At 40.3% G+C, this 16542-nt stretch overlaps 1 protein-coding gene across 2 annotated transcripts in view; it reads right to left on the bottom strand.

Annotated features, from left to right (window-relative positions):
- Positions 1–12480, bottom strand: part of CHM (CHM Rab escort protein) — a 67088-nt gene extending 54608 nt beyond the window's left edge. For both annotated transcript variants that reach the window (XM_089536551.1, XM_089536550.1), the window contains exons 1-2: positions 12382–12480; positions 3430–3496 (exon numbers count right to left, since the gene is read on the bottom strand). In XM_089536551.1, the coding sequence (XP_089392677.1) occupies positions 3430–3496; positions 12382–12430 (116 nt within the window). In that variant the 5' untranslated portion in view covers positions 12431–12480. The remainder of the gene's footprint in view (positions 1–3429; positions 3497–12381) is intronic.
- Positions 12481–16542: the final 4062 nt, after the last annotated feature.

The raw sequence follows: 16542 nt of genomic DNA on the forward strand, positions 1-16542 counted from the left end.
TGGAGCGGAGCTTCTCGGGGAGGATGTTCCAGTTCCTAGGAGCAGAGATAGAGAAAGCTCTTTGCGAGGTAGATGCATATCTTGCCTTTGGAACTTTCAACAATTTCTTCCCCGCTGATCTGAGTGTGTGGGGCGGATTATATGGGGAGAGGCGGTCCTTCAAGTACCCTGGGCCCATGCCATTTAGGGCTTTATAGGTTATAACCAACTCCTTGTATTGTGCCCGGAAGCGAACAGGCAGCCAATGAAGATTGTACAAAATTGGTGTTATATGGTCAGCCTTGGAACAATCAGTGACCAATCTGGCTGCCATGTTTTGCACCAACTGAAGCTTCCGGGTTTGGTACAAGGGTTGCCCCATGTAGAGCGCATTACAGAAACCCAACCGAGAGGTTACCAGAGCATGTACCACCGTTTCAAGGTCCCCCCTTCCATCTCTTCCTCTCACTCTTCAAGCAAGTGATAATCAGTAGCTAAATGGAGGTTCCATTGAGCTTTACTAGTCAACAGATGTTGATAAATTCATGAAGGATACGTCTGTACTAGTAGCAGATGAGGTAGCAGCTATTTGGGCAAAAAAACTGCCACGCTGGTTAAATGGCCCTGTTCTGAGTCCTACCACTTTCACAGGCACATTTGGTGGAGGCACATCTGGTTAAATTCCCCCATACACACTAGAATGAAATCATGAAGACACCAGAAAATCCCCCAACATTTGGTGCCATAGCAGTGGGACAAGTGGAGGTCCCCATGTTTGCTGGTAGTGGTGGAAATGTCCTTGTAGGACATTCATTTATTCCACAATATGGCACAATATGTGCTGCTATATTGTGGAATGAGTGAATGCCCCTACAAGGGACATAGAGATGGTCATTTGAGAAGGGAAATTTAAAAGCTCCAACGTTGGAGTGAAACATGCTTATAGGTAAGCCTGGATTCTAGTCATTATTTATTTTGGTCCCATTGTGCTACTCAAATAAAGAGCAAATAGAAATACAAAAAGACATTCCTTCCAAGAGTAAATGATGTATTTTTGTCATTTTTGTTAATTGTTCAGTCCTCTCAACTATCCTTTAGTATTTCATAAAGGCACCTTTAATGAAGTTTTCATAAAGCCCAAATTTAAATCAATTAATTTAAATCAATTAAAAAGGCAATTAACAGTTCTTGAAACTGACTGAGCTTCTTTCTTTGTTTTGATTTATACACCACCTTTCATCCAAACCTGGGACAGAAGGCAGCTCACAACAAGATTTAATGAAAAGGATAGAGATAAAAAACACCAAACTTACGAAACACAATTAAATTATACATAATAGCAAAACATAATTGGATTAAAAGCAATTTAAATGCATATCAATTTTTTAAAAGTATAGCACCTACCTGTTAAAAGCCTCTTGTAAAGAAGCTTATTCTTTTTTACTGTGACAAAACTGAATTTTAGCCTCAAATGCAAAATGGGCAACTTGAAGAAATAAAATATAATATTTTTCTCATCTCTTTGGCTAATGCAATTAGAATTAATGGAAAACCAAAAGTACATTCCACCAAAATAGGAAGCGAGGGTGAGGACGGAGGCCAGTCACTGGGAAGAAAGATCTTCTTGCATAAACAAATTGATTTCACAACTATACTCAATTCTCAACTTTTGCAACTTCAAGTTTAAAGTCAATGCCAAGCCAGCATTCTGAATTGCAAATGACTTTTCTAAATCACTTAGCATCCATCCTTGAAATTTCACACGTCAACAGCTCATTAATATCTACAGTAAATGTAGCTCTCTGAAAAAGAACCACAGATTTTTCTTTTAACATTTTATTGAGACAGATAGCTAGCACCCAGAAATAGAGCCCCCCTTCAATTACAATTTGGCAGAAGCTAACTTTGGTTTTAAAACATGACTACAGGAATTTATGACCAGGCTGCAATGGAAGTGACTATTTTGAATAAGATTAGCTGCTCTTGATGGGGGATGCTTGGACAGTGTTTATAAATCAACAGAGGTGCTACTCAGTGGTTTATAATGGTCCACTTCAGGCCATCTACCATCATCACATAAGCGGTATATTATGATAAACGCAAAACAGTAGTGGGAGATTAAAAGTAATAAGATCCACCCAGGGTAATGAATCCAGGCAGCACTGGCACACACAAAGTACTTCAAAAGTTTCATTTGACTCTCAGTTTCTTCCGCCCCCCGCTCCGTATGTTTTCTATCTAACTCCTATCAGAAAGGGAAAGATTTAAAGTTTACACAGCACTGTAAAGGAGCAGATTTACAAGTGTGTCCAATATTCGGTTTCTCCATCTCATACACACTATTCACCTAAGTGTTCTGCACAGGATTTATGGATTTAAATTTTGAGGAACAAATCCAAGAGGTAGTTTTCACCTTTTATTTACTTAAATTTCAGTTTTATTTATTGCCGCAGTAGACCAATTCCTTGTTTGTAAATGCTCCTAGAAGCAACAACGGCCATGTTAAATGAAAGAGGGGGATGCTGTTTTACACATTTCATCCTTGAGAACTCAGGCACATGGCAGCTAAAATGGAGGGAAGCACACATCCAAAGTTGTACTGTACTCCAGCAGATGTGATTTTTTTTATAAAACCCAAATGACCAATACATTAGACAATTTGTTGTTGGGTGCCTTCAAGTGATTTCCCACTTATAGTTACTCTAAGGCAAACCTATCACCTTTGTTGACTTTAAGAGCCAGCATGATGTAGTGGTTTGGGTCTCTGACTATGACTCTGGAGACCAGGATTTGAACTCCTGTTCAGCTAATGAAACCCACTGGGCGACTTCAGACAAGTCATGTTCTCTCAGCCTCAGTGGAAGGCAAAGGCATGTTCCCCTGAACAAGAAAACCCCATGATAGGTTTGCCATAAGTCAGAAACAACTTGAAGGCACACAATAACAATAAACATTGACATCTTAACCATTTTAAATGCATCGGACTGCATGTGGCAAACTGATTTAAATGCATTGGACAACATGTGAACATTTGTTGTGCAGACTATAGGTATTATTATGCTGCCTCATTTTCTCAACAACAGAAGCAACATTTCCCAAAGATAATATTTTCCCAAACAAACAAGAAATGGCAGCCATTACAGTGGGCCCTTGATATCTGCTGCAGTTTGGTCCCTCATATAAAATGGAAAGATCAAGGGGTGTGTGTGTGTGAACATGGCTAGATCAGGCCACAGATGCTTAAATCTGTGGATGTTTAAAACTGTACTAGAAACTTTCAAACTTGAAAGAGTGCAATTCTAGTCATGTTTACCAAAGACAATTTAGCTCAATGGGATTTGCAAACAAATGTGTTTAGGACTGTATAAAATGTATTTAACTTGCATCAAAAATATATAACTTGTATCAACATATGCATCACAACCAAAATACATGAAAGACTAAACTTACGAATCCACATGGAGAACTCTCTGGCCACTTCTTGAGCATGCTGCCGCAATGATAGATTCAGGCAAGCCTGCAAGAGATTTTAAAATTGTTATTAAAGAGCTTATTTATATTTATTTATTTTATTTGGTTAATTTATGTCTCCACTTTTCTCTCGATTAGGGACACAAGGAGGTTTATAGTATAAGTCGAAATAAAAGATAGTTGAAACAATTTGTAGTTCCAAGCATTAAAAAAAAACAAATAAATAACAAATAAAAATAACAAAAGGACTATAGTTTTTTGTGAGTTTTTCAGGCTATGTCGCTGTGTTCTGGAAGAGTTTATTCCTGAAGTTTCACCTGCATCCTTAAAAAACCAATAGAACCATTCTGGTTTTATATTTCTCTGATACTTCAAAAGTTAATTCAAGCACTCTATAATTCTTTCTATTCAACCAAATATACTTATTGGTGAGCAATAAGAAGAACTGCATTGGCAGAGAAAACCACAGGTCCACAACTGTTGCATTCAGCTTCCCATTTCTAACAGTGGCTGATCAGATGACAGGGAATCACCATTTTTGGCTAGTCTTAGAAAAACAAACCAGATGTTCTGGCTTTCTGGTTCCTCCTCCTCTCCACCAGTTTGGCCAATATGGGACAGATGCAAATAGCTGCCAGGGAAGCTACCTGAAAGGTAAGGGATTGCCTCTTTAGTCTTTTACACTTGAGACACCCGGTACACTGGCGACAGCACTGCAAAATGACATCCAGCTCGCTTTCTAAGATTGCATCTGGCAAAGAAAGGATTGCTATGCAACTGCTGCAACCTCTCTGCAACCTCAGGGTTGGGAGGAAAGAGTGATCCTTCATCTCTCTCGCAAGTGTAGAAAAGGAGTTGGATGAGAACATGGAAGCTTGTCCACAAAGGCAATATAGAAGATGGTGTTGCTGTGGCAAGGGCTGAGAGGCCAATGCAGCCCTTAAATGACTCTACCTTTAGCTGCTCTGGCTGCCCTACATGAACAGAGCAAGCTGGGCTTGTTGGTTTAGTCCTGATCCTTTCAGGATTCTGGCAGCTCAGGTCAGGTCCTACAAAGACTTTGGCGGCAGGACTCCAGAGTTCCCATCTTGTGACAACTTACACTGGTGGACCCTTACATCTGGAGCATCTTAGATCAGTTCCATTCTCTCATACTTCAAAGGGTTGCTGAGAAAATGTAATAGGGAGGAGGAGACCTATGTCCACCATTTTAAACTCAACTAGAGAAAATACAGGCTATACGTTTGACAAATAATTCACATGAACCCCTTACATTAAGGAGAAAAAGCTCTATACACAGGAGCTTGGTCTTCTAGCTAACACTTCCAGAAGAAACTTTTATACTGATCTGCAGCAAAATTATGCCATGTGGGGCTGGTTGGTTTTGCTTCTACGCAACACAGAAGGTGAAACCAAAGCTGTCTATCACATCAGGTCATAAAGAAGACCTAGCCGATAGCCTTGCAGATGGGTTTTCTGCAAGATCAGCAAAATGACACTGTAACAAGATCAGGAATTGGTATGAACTCAGGAAGCATTTTAATATATTTCATATCTTCAGGTGCCCTTAAGGTAGAAATTCAGACTTTCAGCAACTTTTTCGTCATTTTTAAGGCCTACCTGTTTGACAGATAGTGGTAGATTTAATCTCAACTGGCAAAACAGGAGCGAAAACTTATGAAGCTTCAATGCTGATCGCCAGCATCTCTGACTGCTTCATTGTGATAGAACACCATGTAAGACTTGGTTTTACGTTGCAGAGAAGGGGGAGTAAAAGAAAACTATACTAAGAGTAGATGGAAGTGCTCCCTCTCCCCTTTTGCTTAGCAGACAATTCTGGAGGCATTGGGAGTTTCATATCATTGGCTCAGATTTTCTTTTAACCATATTTCAAACTTACACGAAGTATCCCCACTTCTATGAGCCAATTATCATACTGATTTCTTTCAGGAGATGGTACTTGGCCAAAGTTTCTAGCCACTTTGGTTGACACATTGCTGGTCTCCCCGAATGGCGCATTACAACAAACAATGAATGTATTTTATGCTTGTTTGGCTAAGCAAGCCTTTCTAATGCCTTTAAATCTGTAAGTAATGCATACAAAAAAATTCAAAATCACCATCTGTAATCAAATAATCACATTACTTTCACTACCTTTCATCCACAAATCCCTAGGAACTATTTTTCAGGCTTAACACACAGGCTTTTTGCTCTCAGGATTGAAAGCAATATTAATAAATTTTTAACAGGTATTATCCTGGAAATGAATATTGAATGTAATGGGGATAAAAACCGGGCAAAGCCACGGTTCCAACGACCTTATAAAAGATAAAGCATGTCCCAAGCGGCAATCTGAACAACGAAAAAAATTGGCTTAAAAGAAGACTAGGGAATGTGTGGCCCTCAAATGTTGTTGGACTGCAACTCTCAGCATCCCTCACTATTGGCAATGCTTGCTTAGTGATGAAAGTTGCAGTTCGATTCATCTGGAAGTCGCATATTCCCCACACCTGATTTATGACATTAATAAAATAAGTTCTGGACATTTGGTGCCAAAACGTGAGGTTCCACACTCCCAGACGTCTCAAAAAGAGTAGAATCGACCAAGACATTGCTAGCGTAGTTTAAAGAACAAACTATGGGAGAGCATGCTGCCTGCCAAAAACGCAACCATTAAAGCCTCATCCTCTGATGCTTACTGAATTGGAGTTCCCCAAGGGACCAACCATCTTTACACTAACAACGTCATGCTCTTTTGGATGGTGAATGCAGAGCTATTTGGCCCCAAATAGCCCAAGAAGACATTTTGGGCTATTTGGGGACAAAAAACTTTGGGGAAATTTCACAAATAGTTGGCCTTCCACATTTGTGGCTTTGGCCTTTGCAAATTTGATTATTTGCGTTTTTGATTAATATGTTCTCTGTAGGGATCTCTGTGTCCTCCAGTGCAACACTGCCAGACATTGACCATAAGAGTTGTGCTGGAGGTCCTAGAAGTTCCTAGAGAAAACACTTATCTAGGCATTTGCAGGTCTTCCAGCATGATTCTGTGATCACCTTCTGGCAGATGTTGACCACAGAGTTGCACTGGGGGACCTGGAGACTCCTAAAGATGCATTCTCTAAAGTAAAAAGAAAGTCTTGTTTCCCCACATTCAGGGGGGTCCTTCACTCCTAACCCCAGCGAATGTGGAGGGACCACTGTATTGCTATGGGGCCCATAGGGGTTCCAATCATGGTAGAATTGCCCTAAACCAGTGATGTCCAAACTCTGGCCCTCCAAGTGCTTTGGACTTCATCTCTCAGAAGCCCCAGCCACCTTGACCAATAGTCTGGGATTCTGGGAGATGAAGTCCAAAACACCTGGAGGGCCAGGGTTTGGACATCACTGCCTGAAACACTGCTGGAGTGCATTAGGGACATTTGGCAAAAACAGGTATTTAAACACAAAACTGGAAAAAAATTGCTGACTGCTGTGGTCCTCAGGCCACAATTTAACCCACATCTAGTCTAAAATATTCCCCAGCCATTAAAACATTGGAAGGGTCCTCTTTGTTGTTGTTGTTCTTCTTCTTCCTCTTTGGAGGAGGGAGTTAAAATCAAGTTTCCCAACATTTCATTTTGCAACTCTTCTCTCTAATCTTTGTTCAGTTTTCCACAATACATTTTAAAAAAACCCACACATATTAGTATCTGGAATTGATTTTTCTTAACAACATACTTACATAAGATAAACATAAAATAAAGTACTACCACCACTCCCGGCATATCAAACAATAAATAATAGATCCCCCTGACAGGACTTTGATGACTGGGCAAAGCCCAAATGCTTTCAGCCAAAATCATATGGAGCCATAAATCACTCTTTATTTTATAGAATATTTCAAAATGGATTCCTGCTTTCTACCTTGAAAGTCATTTCATGTGTTATTTATAACTAGCGAAGACCAGAAAGAGAAAGGAGGGGGAAAATTGCATAGAACCAGAAAATTTACAGTGACTCGGTTTTGGGTTTTTTGGTATTTAAAAAAAAATATGAAGAATAATTTCTTTTTCTTTATGGAAAAGAACAGGGAGAGAGAAAAATTACTAGAACTAATGCCAGCGAGAACATGAACATCTTCCAGAAGAGAATAGGTATTATTCCATAACTTAAAAGCAGGTAAGAAACAGAGCCTTGCAGACAGGTTTCAAGGCAGACGCACAAACTGAAAACCAAACTCAAAGCAAGGCAAACACTCCAAAGTCAAAACTCTCCCTTCCTGCAGCTCAAGCTTAGTTAGGGTAGCCAACAACAAGCACAGAAACTAATAAGTCAATTCACAATTTGGGCTTGGTGGTATGTTTTGCTTTACAATCATTTAATTTGGTATTAAGAAATATCTTCTGATTGGTTTGGGTACTCCTTTACATGGTGAAACTGCAGCTAAGAGAAATATGTTGTTGCAAAAACATCTCACTCCTTCCCTGTCCTTTTGATTTATGCACAGTTAAAATCAGACAACCTCAGAGTGCCCAAGTTTTGATTGGCAAGCGTCAATAAAATATGGCAGGGGGAATCTGGCCAATGAAATTTGCTTTTGATGAATGGACTAGTGAATAAAATACATTTTAAAAAACCAGTGTAAACTTGAAGAAGGAAGCACCAAATATATTAGACCTCTGTGTAGGTGCTTGATTCCAAATTAAAATCACTAGCTCTGCATTTAGAAGACAGCCAGCATGGGTTTCCCAAAAACAAGTCATGCCAGACTGGTCTAATAACTCTTGCTTCCCCTCTGTATTTTGATAAAGCTTGATGGATCAAGGGAATGCTGTGAATAGAATATGTCTTGATTTTACCAAGTGTTTTGGTAACATATTCCAAACTATTGTGGGAGGCACGTGGTAAAATGTGGACTAAACAATGCTACTGCAAGATGGATTTGTAGCTGCCTCATAGGCACAGCCCCAAAGGTGCTCACCAATATATTTCCTAACATCCTGGAGACAGGTGACAAGTAGGATGTCACAAGATTCTGTTCTGGGCCTAACATTAACATGTTTATAAATGATGTGGATGAAAGGAAAAGAGGGAAAACCTGTCAAATTTGCACATGCCATCAAACTAGGAGAGTAGCTAACACCCATGATGATAGAATTAGCACTCAAAATAATGTATTTCTTTATTTATTTAGATTAGAAAGCTGGACCAAAATAAAGAACCTGAATTTCGGCAGGAAAAAAAATGAAGTTCAACATTTGGGCACGAAAAATCAAATGTACAAATAAATGATGGATGACAGCTAGCTTTATAGCAGTATATGTGAAAATAGCAAAGGATTTCAGTATACCAAGAATAAACATGAGTCAACAGGGCGATGCAACACCAGAAAGGAAGGAAGGAAGGAAGGAAGGAAGGAAGGAAGGATTGGATGTAGGAAGCAAAGAAGGAGAAAACAAGCCAGCAAGCAAGCTAATGCTCTTCTATGCTCCATCAACATTACTGGACAACAGTGTCCAGTAACAATACTATTCTATTCTGCTTTTGTCAAACATCACCTGGAGTACTGTTTTCACTTTTGAGCACCACCATTTATGAAAGATATCAAAAGCTGGAACAAGCCCAGGGTTCAAATTACAAAAAAAGGAGATTCTGGTCCCCCAAAAAGTTCTTCAACAGTCAAAAAGACTACCTCAGAACATGATAGACTCTCCATTGTTTTTTGTGAGTTTTTCAGGCTATGCGGCCATGTTCTAGAAGAGTTTATTCCTGATGTTTCGCCAGCACCTGTGGCTGGCATCTTCAGAGAATGCTGGCATGGAAGAGAGTGGGGTATATATACTGTGTGACCCTAGGTTGGGAAGAGAGATTTACCTGTTAACACTGAAATTCTGGAGCATGCCAACTACTATCAGGTCAGAATGCACAGAGAAGCCACTGAAATCCACAAACAGACAACTTCAACAAGAAAGAAGAAACCCTTAAAGGGAACAAAGTTGGATGCCAGTCCTGAAAAACAACAAAATTAAGACCCAGCAAAATGCAAATGAAAAGCACCCAGGATCAGGGTTTTTCCCCAGGAGACAATGGATCACTAATTAAACAGACACAAATCCTCCTTTCATATCCTCCCACCCGGAGGCCTTGCCATTCAACAACGGAACAATACACAGCTTAACATGTAAATCATTCTTCCCAACCTAGGGTCACATAGTATACTGTATATACATACCTCATACCTTCTCTTCCATGCCAGCATTCTCTGAAGATGCCAGCCACAGATGCTGGCGAAACATCAGGAATAAACTCTTCTAGAACATAACCCCCAAAACCCACAAAAAAACCGATGGATGCTGGCTGTGAAAGCCTTCAACTTCTAACTTGGACTGGGTAGATGGTCATCTGTCAGACAACTTTAGCTGTGGATTTCCTGCACTGGCAGGAGATTAAACTAAATGAACTCTGGGATCTCCTCCAACGCTACAGTTCTATGACTTTATGGATGCAATCCACCATCCATCAAACATTGTCAATACAAATCTTTCAGCATCTCAAGCTAACATGATTCCTGGGGTTTCCTGTGTCAACTTATAGTAAAGCAGCCAAGTGAGGCTGCTTGAAGATGAGCATCCTTGTTCTCATTCACACTGCCCAGCAAAGGAATGGATGAAAATATAGTCAATTCTGACAATACTTGCCATAGGAGTTTATCACACTAATTTCAGCATTAAAGAGAGATTAAAGCGCATTTAAAGCATCCCAGAAATAAAGCGAAAATGGTGAGTCATTGTGCGAAAGATCATCACAAGCAATTATGTAGAGAAAGTGACATCGGAAATGCACTGTCTCTGAAATCCTGAAGGTAAAAAGATGTGCATTAATGCTTTTTTGTGACCATTTTAATGGCAGGTTTTGTGTGACGTTGTGTGAAACCATTTTGCATAATTATGCGATTTTCCCAAGATATCCACAGGATAAACTCCTGATCTCCTTCATATGATAAACTCCATAGAGACTTATACACCAAGCACCAACAACAGAAGCATATTCACAACATAAAATGGCCTTTGGCAACTCAGAGACTACAAATTTAGGAAGGCATACGGATCAGTGGACCAAAGATCCAACAGATATATAACCTTAGAAAGAAGCCGGGTGATGAGAGGAACAATATAAGCACCAGCAATATAGAAATAAATAACCAGGTGGTAAAGGAGTTTATCACACAGGAGGAATTTCTCTTAATTTTGAATGAAAAGAAAGTGGGGCCAGAATGCATTCATGTGAATTTGCTAGTTCAGCGAATTTACGTGAATTCAAATTGCGTTCAAACTGACTTCCCATTGCCTGAAAATAGCTTACCATTGCTCAAAATTGCATGTGATCCCCTCTCATGCAGTAACACGAAACCTCATGATTGCGCTTGGACTGACTTCCCATTGCCCGAAATTGTGTGTGTTAGTCTATCATGCAATAACGTGATTGTGTCTGGATTGCCATTGGATTAGACTTCCAATTTCACTTGTCTGATAACGTCCAAAGAGCAAAGGGAAGCAAACCAAAGACTGGGAATCTTTGGCCAACTATCAGTGGTTCCCAAATTGGTCCCAGAGATACTTTGGACTTTAGCTTCCAGAGTCTGTGACTGCTGTCCAAGCTGGATATGGCCTCCGGGAGATGAAGTCCAAAACATCTGGAGGACCAAAGTTTGAGAATCATTGATGTTTAGACTTCACCTCCCAGAAGCCCCAACCATCATAGCCAATGGTAAAGGATTATGGTTGTTACAGCTGGAGTGACAATGTTTCCTCCCTTATGGAATAGCCCTTGACCATGGATAGCCAACAACAAGCTGGACTTTAACTTGGATTCAAATTAGGAGTGCCAGATTTATTTCTTAAATGACTTCCCTTTAACTGCTTGTGACCATTCACAGACCCATTAAATCAGTGGACGGTTACACAATTATTATTATTATTATTATTATTATTATTATATTGTAGTTATCATATTATTGTTTTTGCAATATTGATGTTATTATTATATTACAGGTTAAAAGTGGCCATTCATAGACCCATTAAATCAATTAACAGTTACACAAATATTATTATTATTATTATTATTATTATAAATCACTTAACAGTTACACAAACATTATTATAATAATAATTAATATTATATTTTTGGTTATCATTATTGCTATTATTGTTAATACGATATTGATATCACTATTCTAATTATTAGACGATGGGAATGATGCTACATGTTAGAAGTGGGACCCATTCACAGACCCATTAATCCAATTAACAGTTACACTATTATTATTATTATATTGTAGTTATCATTAGTCTTATAATTGTTACTATAATATTGATATTATTATTATTATTCGACGGGAATGATGTTACACGTTAAAAGCGGTCATTCACCGACCCATTAAATCGATTAATGGTTTTTATGACAAATATTGTTTTTATGACATAATTATCATTATTGTTCTTACAATACTGATATTATTATTATTATTATTATTAGACAATGGGAATGAGGTTATGCATTAAAAGTAGCCATTCACAGACCCATTAAATCAATTAATGATTACACAATTATTATTATTATTATATTGTAGTTATAATTACTGTTATTACAATATTGATATTATTATTACATGTTAAAAGTGACCATTCACAGACCCCTTAAATCGATTAAAGGTGACACAGATATCTTGGCCGTGTTAAATTATAACAAGAAACCATATTCTGGTTAAACTATTAAACTGAGGGGGGAAAAGGCAGATAAAATCAAGCTCCATGCCCTTTCCCCCACTATTTGTGGCTCATAATACCTCAACGCTTCCATTCCCAACCTTCTTGCCCTTCTAAAGTGGCTCTATCCCCCCTTTGGCCCATTCACACGTTACGCAGACGCGTGTCTTCCCTCCCAACTCACCCGTTCCTATGACCACCACATCAAACTCCGAAGGGAGATTGTCCGCCATTTTGAAAAGGGGAACCCGTCGCTGTCGGTCACGTGACGACGCTACGTCAACTCCTGGCGGAAGTGAGTCTGTCAGTGAGCGCTCTTCAAGGAACGAAGGCAAAAAGGGAGGAAGGGAGGACGTGACGTCACCCGCAGTGCATTGTGGATGCTGTAGTTTTTTGCGGTTGGACAGAGACCTGGCCCCTGAGGCCCTTTTGTAGTAGCATCTTTGGGACAAACACAGCTTGTTGTTGTTGTTTGTGTTGTTGCTGTTGTTGTGTGCTTTCAAGTCGACTTGTGCTGGGATTTCAGCTATTGCTTAATGCTATCCTCTGAGACTGAGAGAGTGTGACTTGCCCAAGGTCACCTTGGGTTTCCATAATAATAATAATAATAATAATAATAATAATAATAATAATAATAATAATAGTTATTATTATTATTATCATTATCATTATGATTATCATTATCATTAATAATATAGCAGTGTAAATTTACACAGTGCTGTACATAAAATAAAAAAAAATAGATAAAACCTGCCTATTTTGTACATTCTATGAAAATAATAATAATAATAATAATAATAAATTTATATCCCACCTCTCCCTACGGATCGAGGCGGGTTACAGCAACACAAATACATCAATAAAAATATGTAATAAATAAACAACACTACACGATCCTGTATTGTAAATAATTATGTGTGTGTGTGTGTGTGTGTGTGTGTGTTAGTACATGTTAACATTCAATAATAATAATAATGTGTGTGTGTGTATTGTGTGGCTTCAGGTCATTTCTGACCTATGGCAACCCTATTGTGGATTTCAGAAAGGGTTTCCCATTGCCATCCTCTGAGGCTGAGAGAGTGTGACTTGCCCAAATGTCACCCAGTGGGTTTCTACATTAATTAATTAATCAATTAATAATAGTAATAATAATAATAATATTGTATGTGTGTGTTGTGTGTGCCTTCAAGTCATTTCTGACTTATGGTGGCCCTGTAATGGGATTTCGGAGGAGGGGGGTTGCCATTGCTATCCTCTCCAAGGGGCTACAAGATCTCTCTACATATTGATTCCACAGACTAACATGGCTATATCTTTGAATTCTGGTTTTATATATATGTTATAAAAAAGTGAAGCATCACTCTGTGTCAGACCAAAGCTCCATTTGGTCCAGTGTTTCTCCTCCAGATTCAGTGGTAGATTGCCTCTGAAGAGGGAGGCTCTACCTAATTGCTGTTTTACAGAAAGATTTATTCCAAGCCTTTTTAGGACTCACTTCTTAGGCTGTGAAAGTGGTGTAAACACATATCAGGAAAGGCAGCTCTTGCTCCTTGCACCCTACTGGACCTCTTGACCTGTCTTCCCTTTGTCTTTATTTAATTAATGAATTAATTAATTTCTATGCAGCCTTTCTCCCAGAAATGGACCCAAGGCTGCTCTTGCCTAACTTTGTGCCTCCATGCTTGCTGCATGCACTTGCATTCATTATTCATTCGTTCATTCATTCATTCATTCATTCATTCAGAGAATTTATACTCTGCTCTTCTGCCAGAGCGGCTTACAGATCATTAATTAGACAGTTCCCTGCCCTCAGACTTACAGTCTAAAAAAGACATGGCACAAAAGGAGAAGGGAATGGCAGCGGGGAAGCAGATCATAGAATCATAGGAGTTTATCACACAGGGGGCAATTAGAAGTATAAATGGTGATTAACCCATGGTTTGTTGTTATGCACCCTCGAGTCGCTCCTGACCCATGGCAACCCTGTAGATGAGACATCTCCAAGACTTCCTATGCTCCGCTGCGCTGCTCAGGTCCTGCAAATTCATACCCATGACCTCCTTAATAATGAGAGTCCCATCTGTTCGCAACTGTTGGCAGCATTTGTAGCCCACAAGGACACCTTTTTGGGGAATATTTGCACTGATGATGAGACCTGGGTAGGGCATACATGTATGACCCAGAGACCGAGAATCATTCCACAGAGTGGTGGACCTACACTTCCACTAAAGTAAAAGCAGAAAGAAAGAAGGTCCACATGTTAGATCAGTGATGGCGAACCTTTTAGAGATCGAGTGCCCAAACTGCAACCCCAAACCCATTTACTTATTGCAAAGTGCCACATTCCTCTGGCTTTCTAGGGACCAACTCTGTGATGGGGCAACAGCGTGCATGCCCACAGAAAGGGCTCTGAGTGCCCTGTGCCATAGGTTCACCACCACTGTGCTAGATAACAACAACAACAACAACAACAACAACAATAGTATTTATTTATAACCTGCCTTTCCCTGTGTTGGATCAAGGCGGGTAACAGCATATAAAAAGAGAAAACAATAGTATCAAAAGTATTAGACTTGATCTGAAGAGGAAAAAATTAGGCACGCGGAGAGTGAATTTAGGGGATCAATTTGGGAAGACCCGCCGGAAGAGATCTGTTTTTATTGCCTTCTTAAAGGCCTCGAAAGATGTTAGTTGGCGGATCTCGTCCGGCAGATCATTCCAGATTTTTGGAGCAGCGGCAGCAAATGTCCTCTGGGAGGTAGTTACTAGTCTAGTTCTCTGTGACTGTAGTAGGTTCTTCCCAGAGGACCTGAGAGTGCTGGAAGGATTGTATGGGAGGAAGTGTTCTCTCAGGTAAGCTGGACCCAGGCCATGTAGGACTTTATAGGTAATAACCAAAACCTTATACTGTGCCCAGGAGCTAATAGGCAGCCAGTGTTGGGATTTTAAGATAGGTGTGATAGAATCAAACTTGGAACTCCCAGTCACCAATCTGGCTGCCATGTTTTGGACCAGTTGCAGCTTCCGAATGTGGCATAAGGGTTGTCCCATGTAGAGCGCATTGCAGAAATTGAGACGAGGTTACCAGCGAATGTACAACCGTTTCAAGGTTTTCCCGTTCCAGGGAGGGGCATAACTGGCGTATCAGCCAAAGCTGATAACAGGCACTCCTGGCTGTTGCGTCAACCTGCGACGACAGATGAAGTGACGAGTCCAGGAGTCCCCCAAGCTACGAGCACAGTCCTTTAGGGGAAGTGTGACCCCATCCAGAACTGGAGAGCTTATCACCATTCCCGGATTAGGATTGCCTATAGCGAGTACCTCCGTTTTATTTGGATTCAATTTAAGTCTATTTTCCCTCATCCGATCCATTACCGAATTCAGACAGTCATTCAAAGGAGAGATGCCATCCTTGGTCACTGAAGCAGTCCGAGACATGGAGAAACAAATTTGGGCGTCATCAGCATACTGATAACACCCGGCTCCATGTCTCCGGATGATCTCACCCAGCGGCTTCATGTAAATGTTGAAGAGCATTGGCAACAGTATCGCGCCCTGAGGGACACCCAATTTGAGCTCCCTCTTGGCCGAACAACTGTCGCCAAGTGACACCATCTGGAATCTGCCCAATAGATAGGACCAGAACCACTGCAAAGCAGTGCCCCCGATTCTTAACCCTTTCAAGCGTTCCAGAAGGATACCATGGTCTATGGTATCGAAGGCCGCTGAGAGGTCCAAGAGCACCAACAGGGCCACATTTCCCCTGTCGATGCACAGACGGAGATCATTGACCAAGGTGACCATGGCAGTCTCCATGAATAAACTTTATTAAAGAGACCACGAATATGAGTTTGGAGGAGCTTGGCAGAGCAGTAGAGGACAGCGGGGCCTGGACATGCCTCATCCATAGGGTCTCCATGGGTCGAGACTGATGTGAAGGCAGTTAACAACAACAAAGAAATAAGAGTCTTATTGCATGAGAAAACAAAGTGGAGCTGGAGCCGGAGAGGAGTGGCTTTTTCCATACCTCACCGCATGACATGGTAGTGCTTCAGTTTTCTTTCCATGGGAGATGGTAGTAAAAGCCGCTATTCTCCGATTCCATTTCCACTTTGTTTTCTCATGCGATAAAGCTCTAAATAAAGCTCTTCAAGGCCAAGGCCTGGCATTCTAAAATAAATTCCAGAAGAAGCCCTGTTTAATCATTTGACTCTGTCCTTATGTTTTAGTAAGCATCTTACACAAGGGAAGGTCTCCCTGGAGAAAAGGCAGGCCTTGCCAGGAATAGGATGTTGCGGTAAGTGCGACTTTGCAAACCTGGGCCTCCAAAATGTGTGCGAGGATA

This window comes from Sceloporus occidentalis, unplaced genomic scaffold (genome assembly GCF_023333645.1).
Source record: "Sceloporus occidentalis isolate IW3139 unplaced genomic scaffold, rSceOcc1.0.p SCAF_8, whole genome shotgun sequence".
Classification (NCBI taxonomy): Eukaryota; Metazoa; Chordata; class Lepidosauria; order Squamata; family Phrynosomatidae; genus Sceloporus; species Sceloporus occidentalis.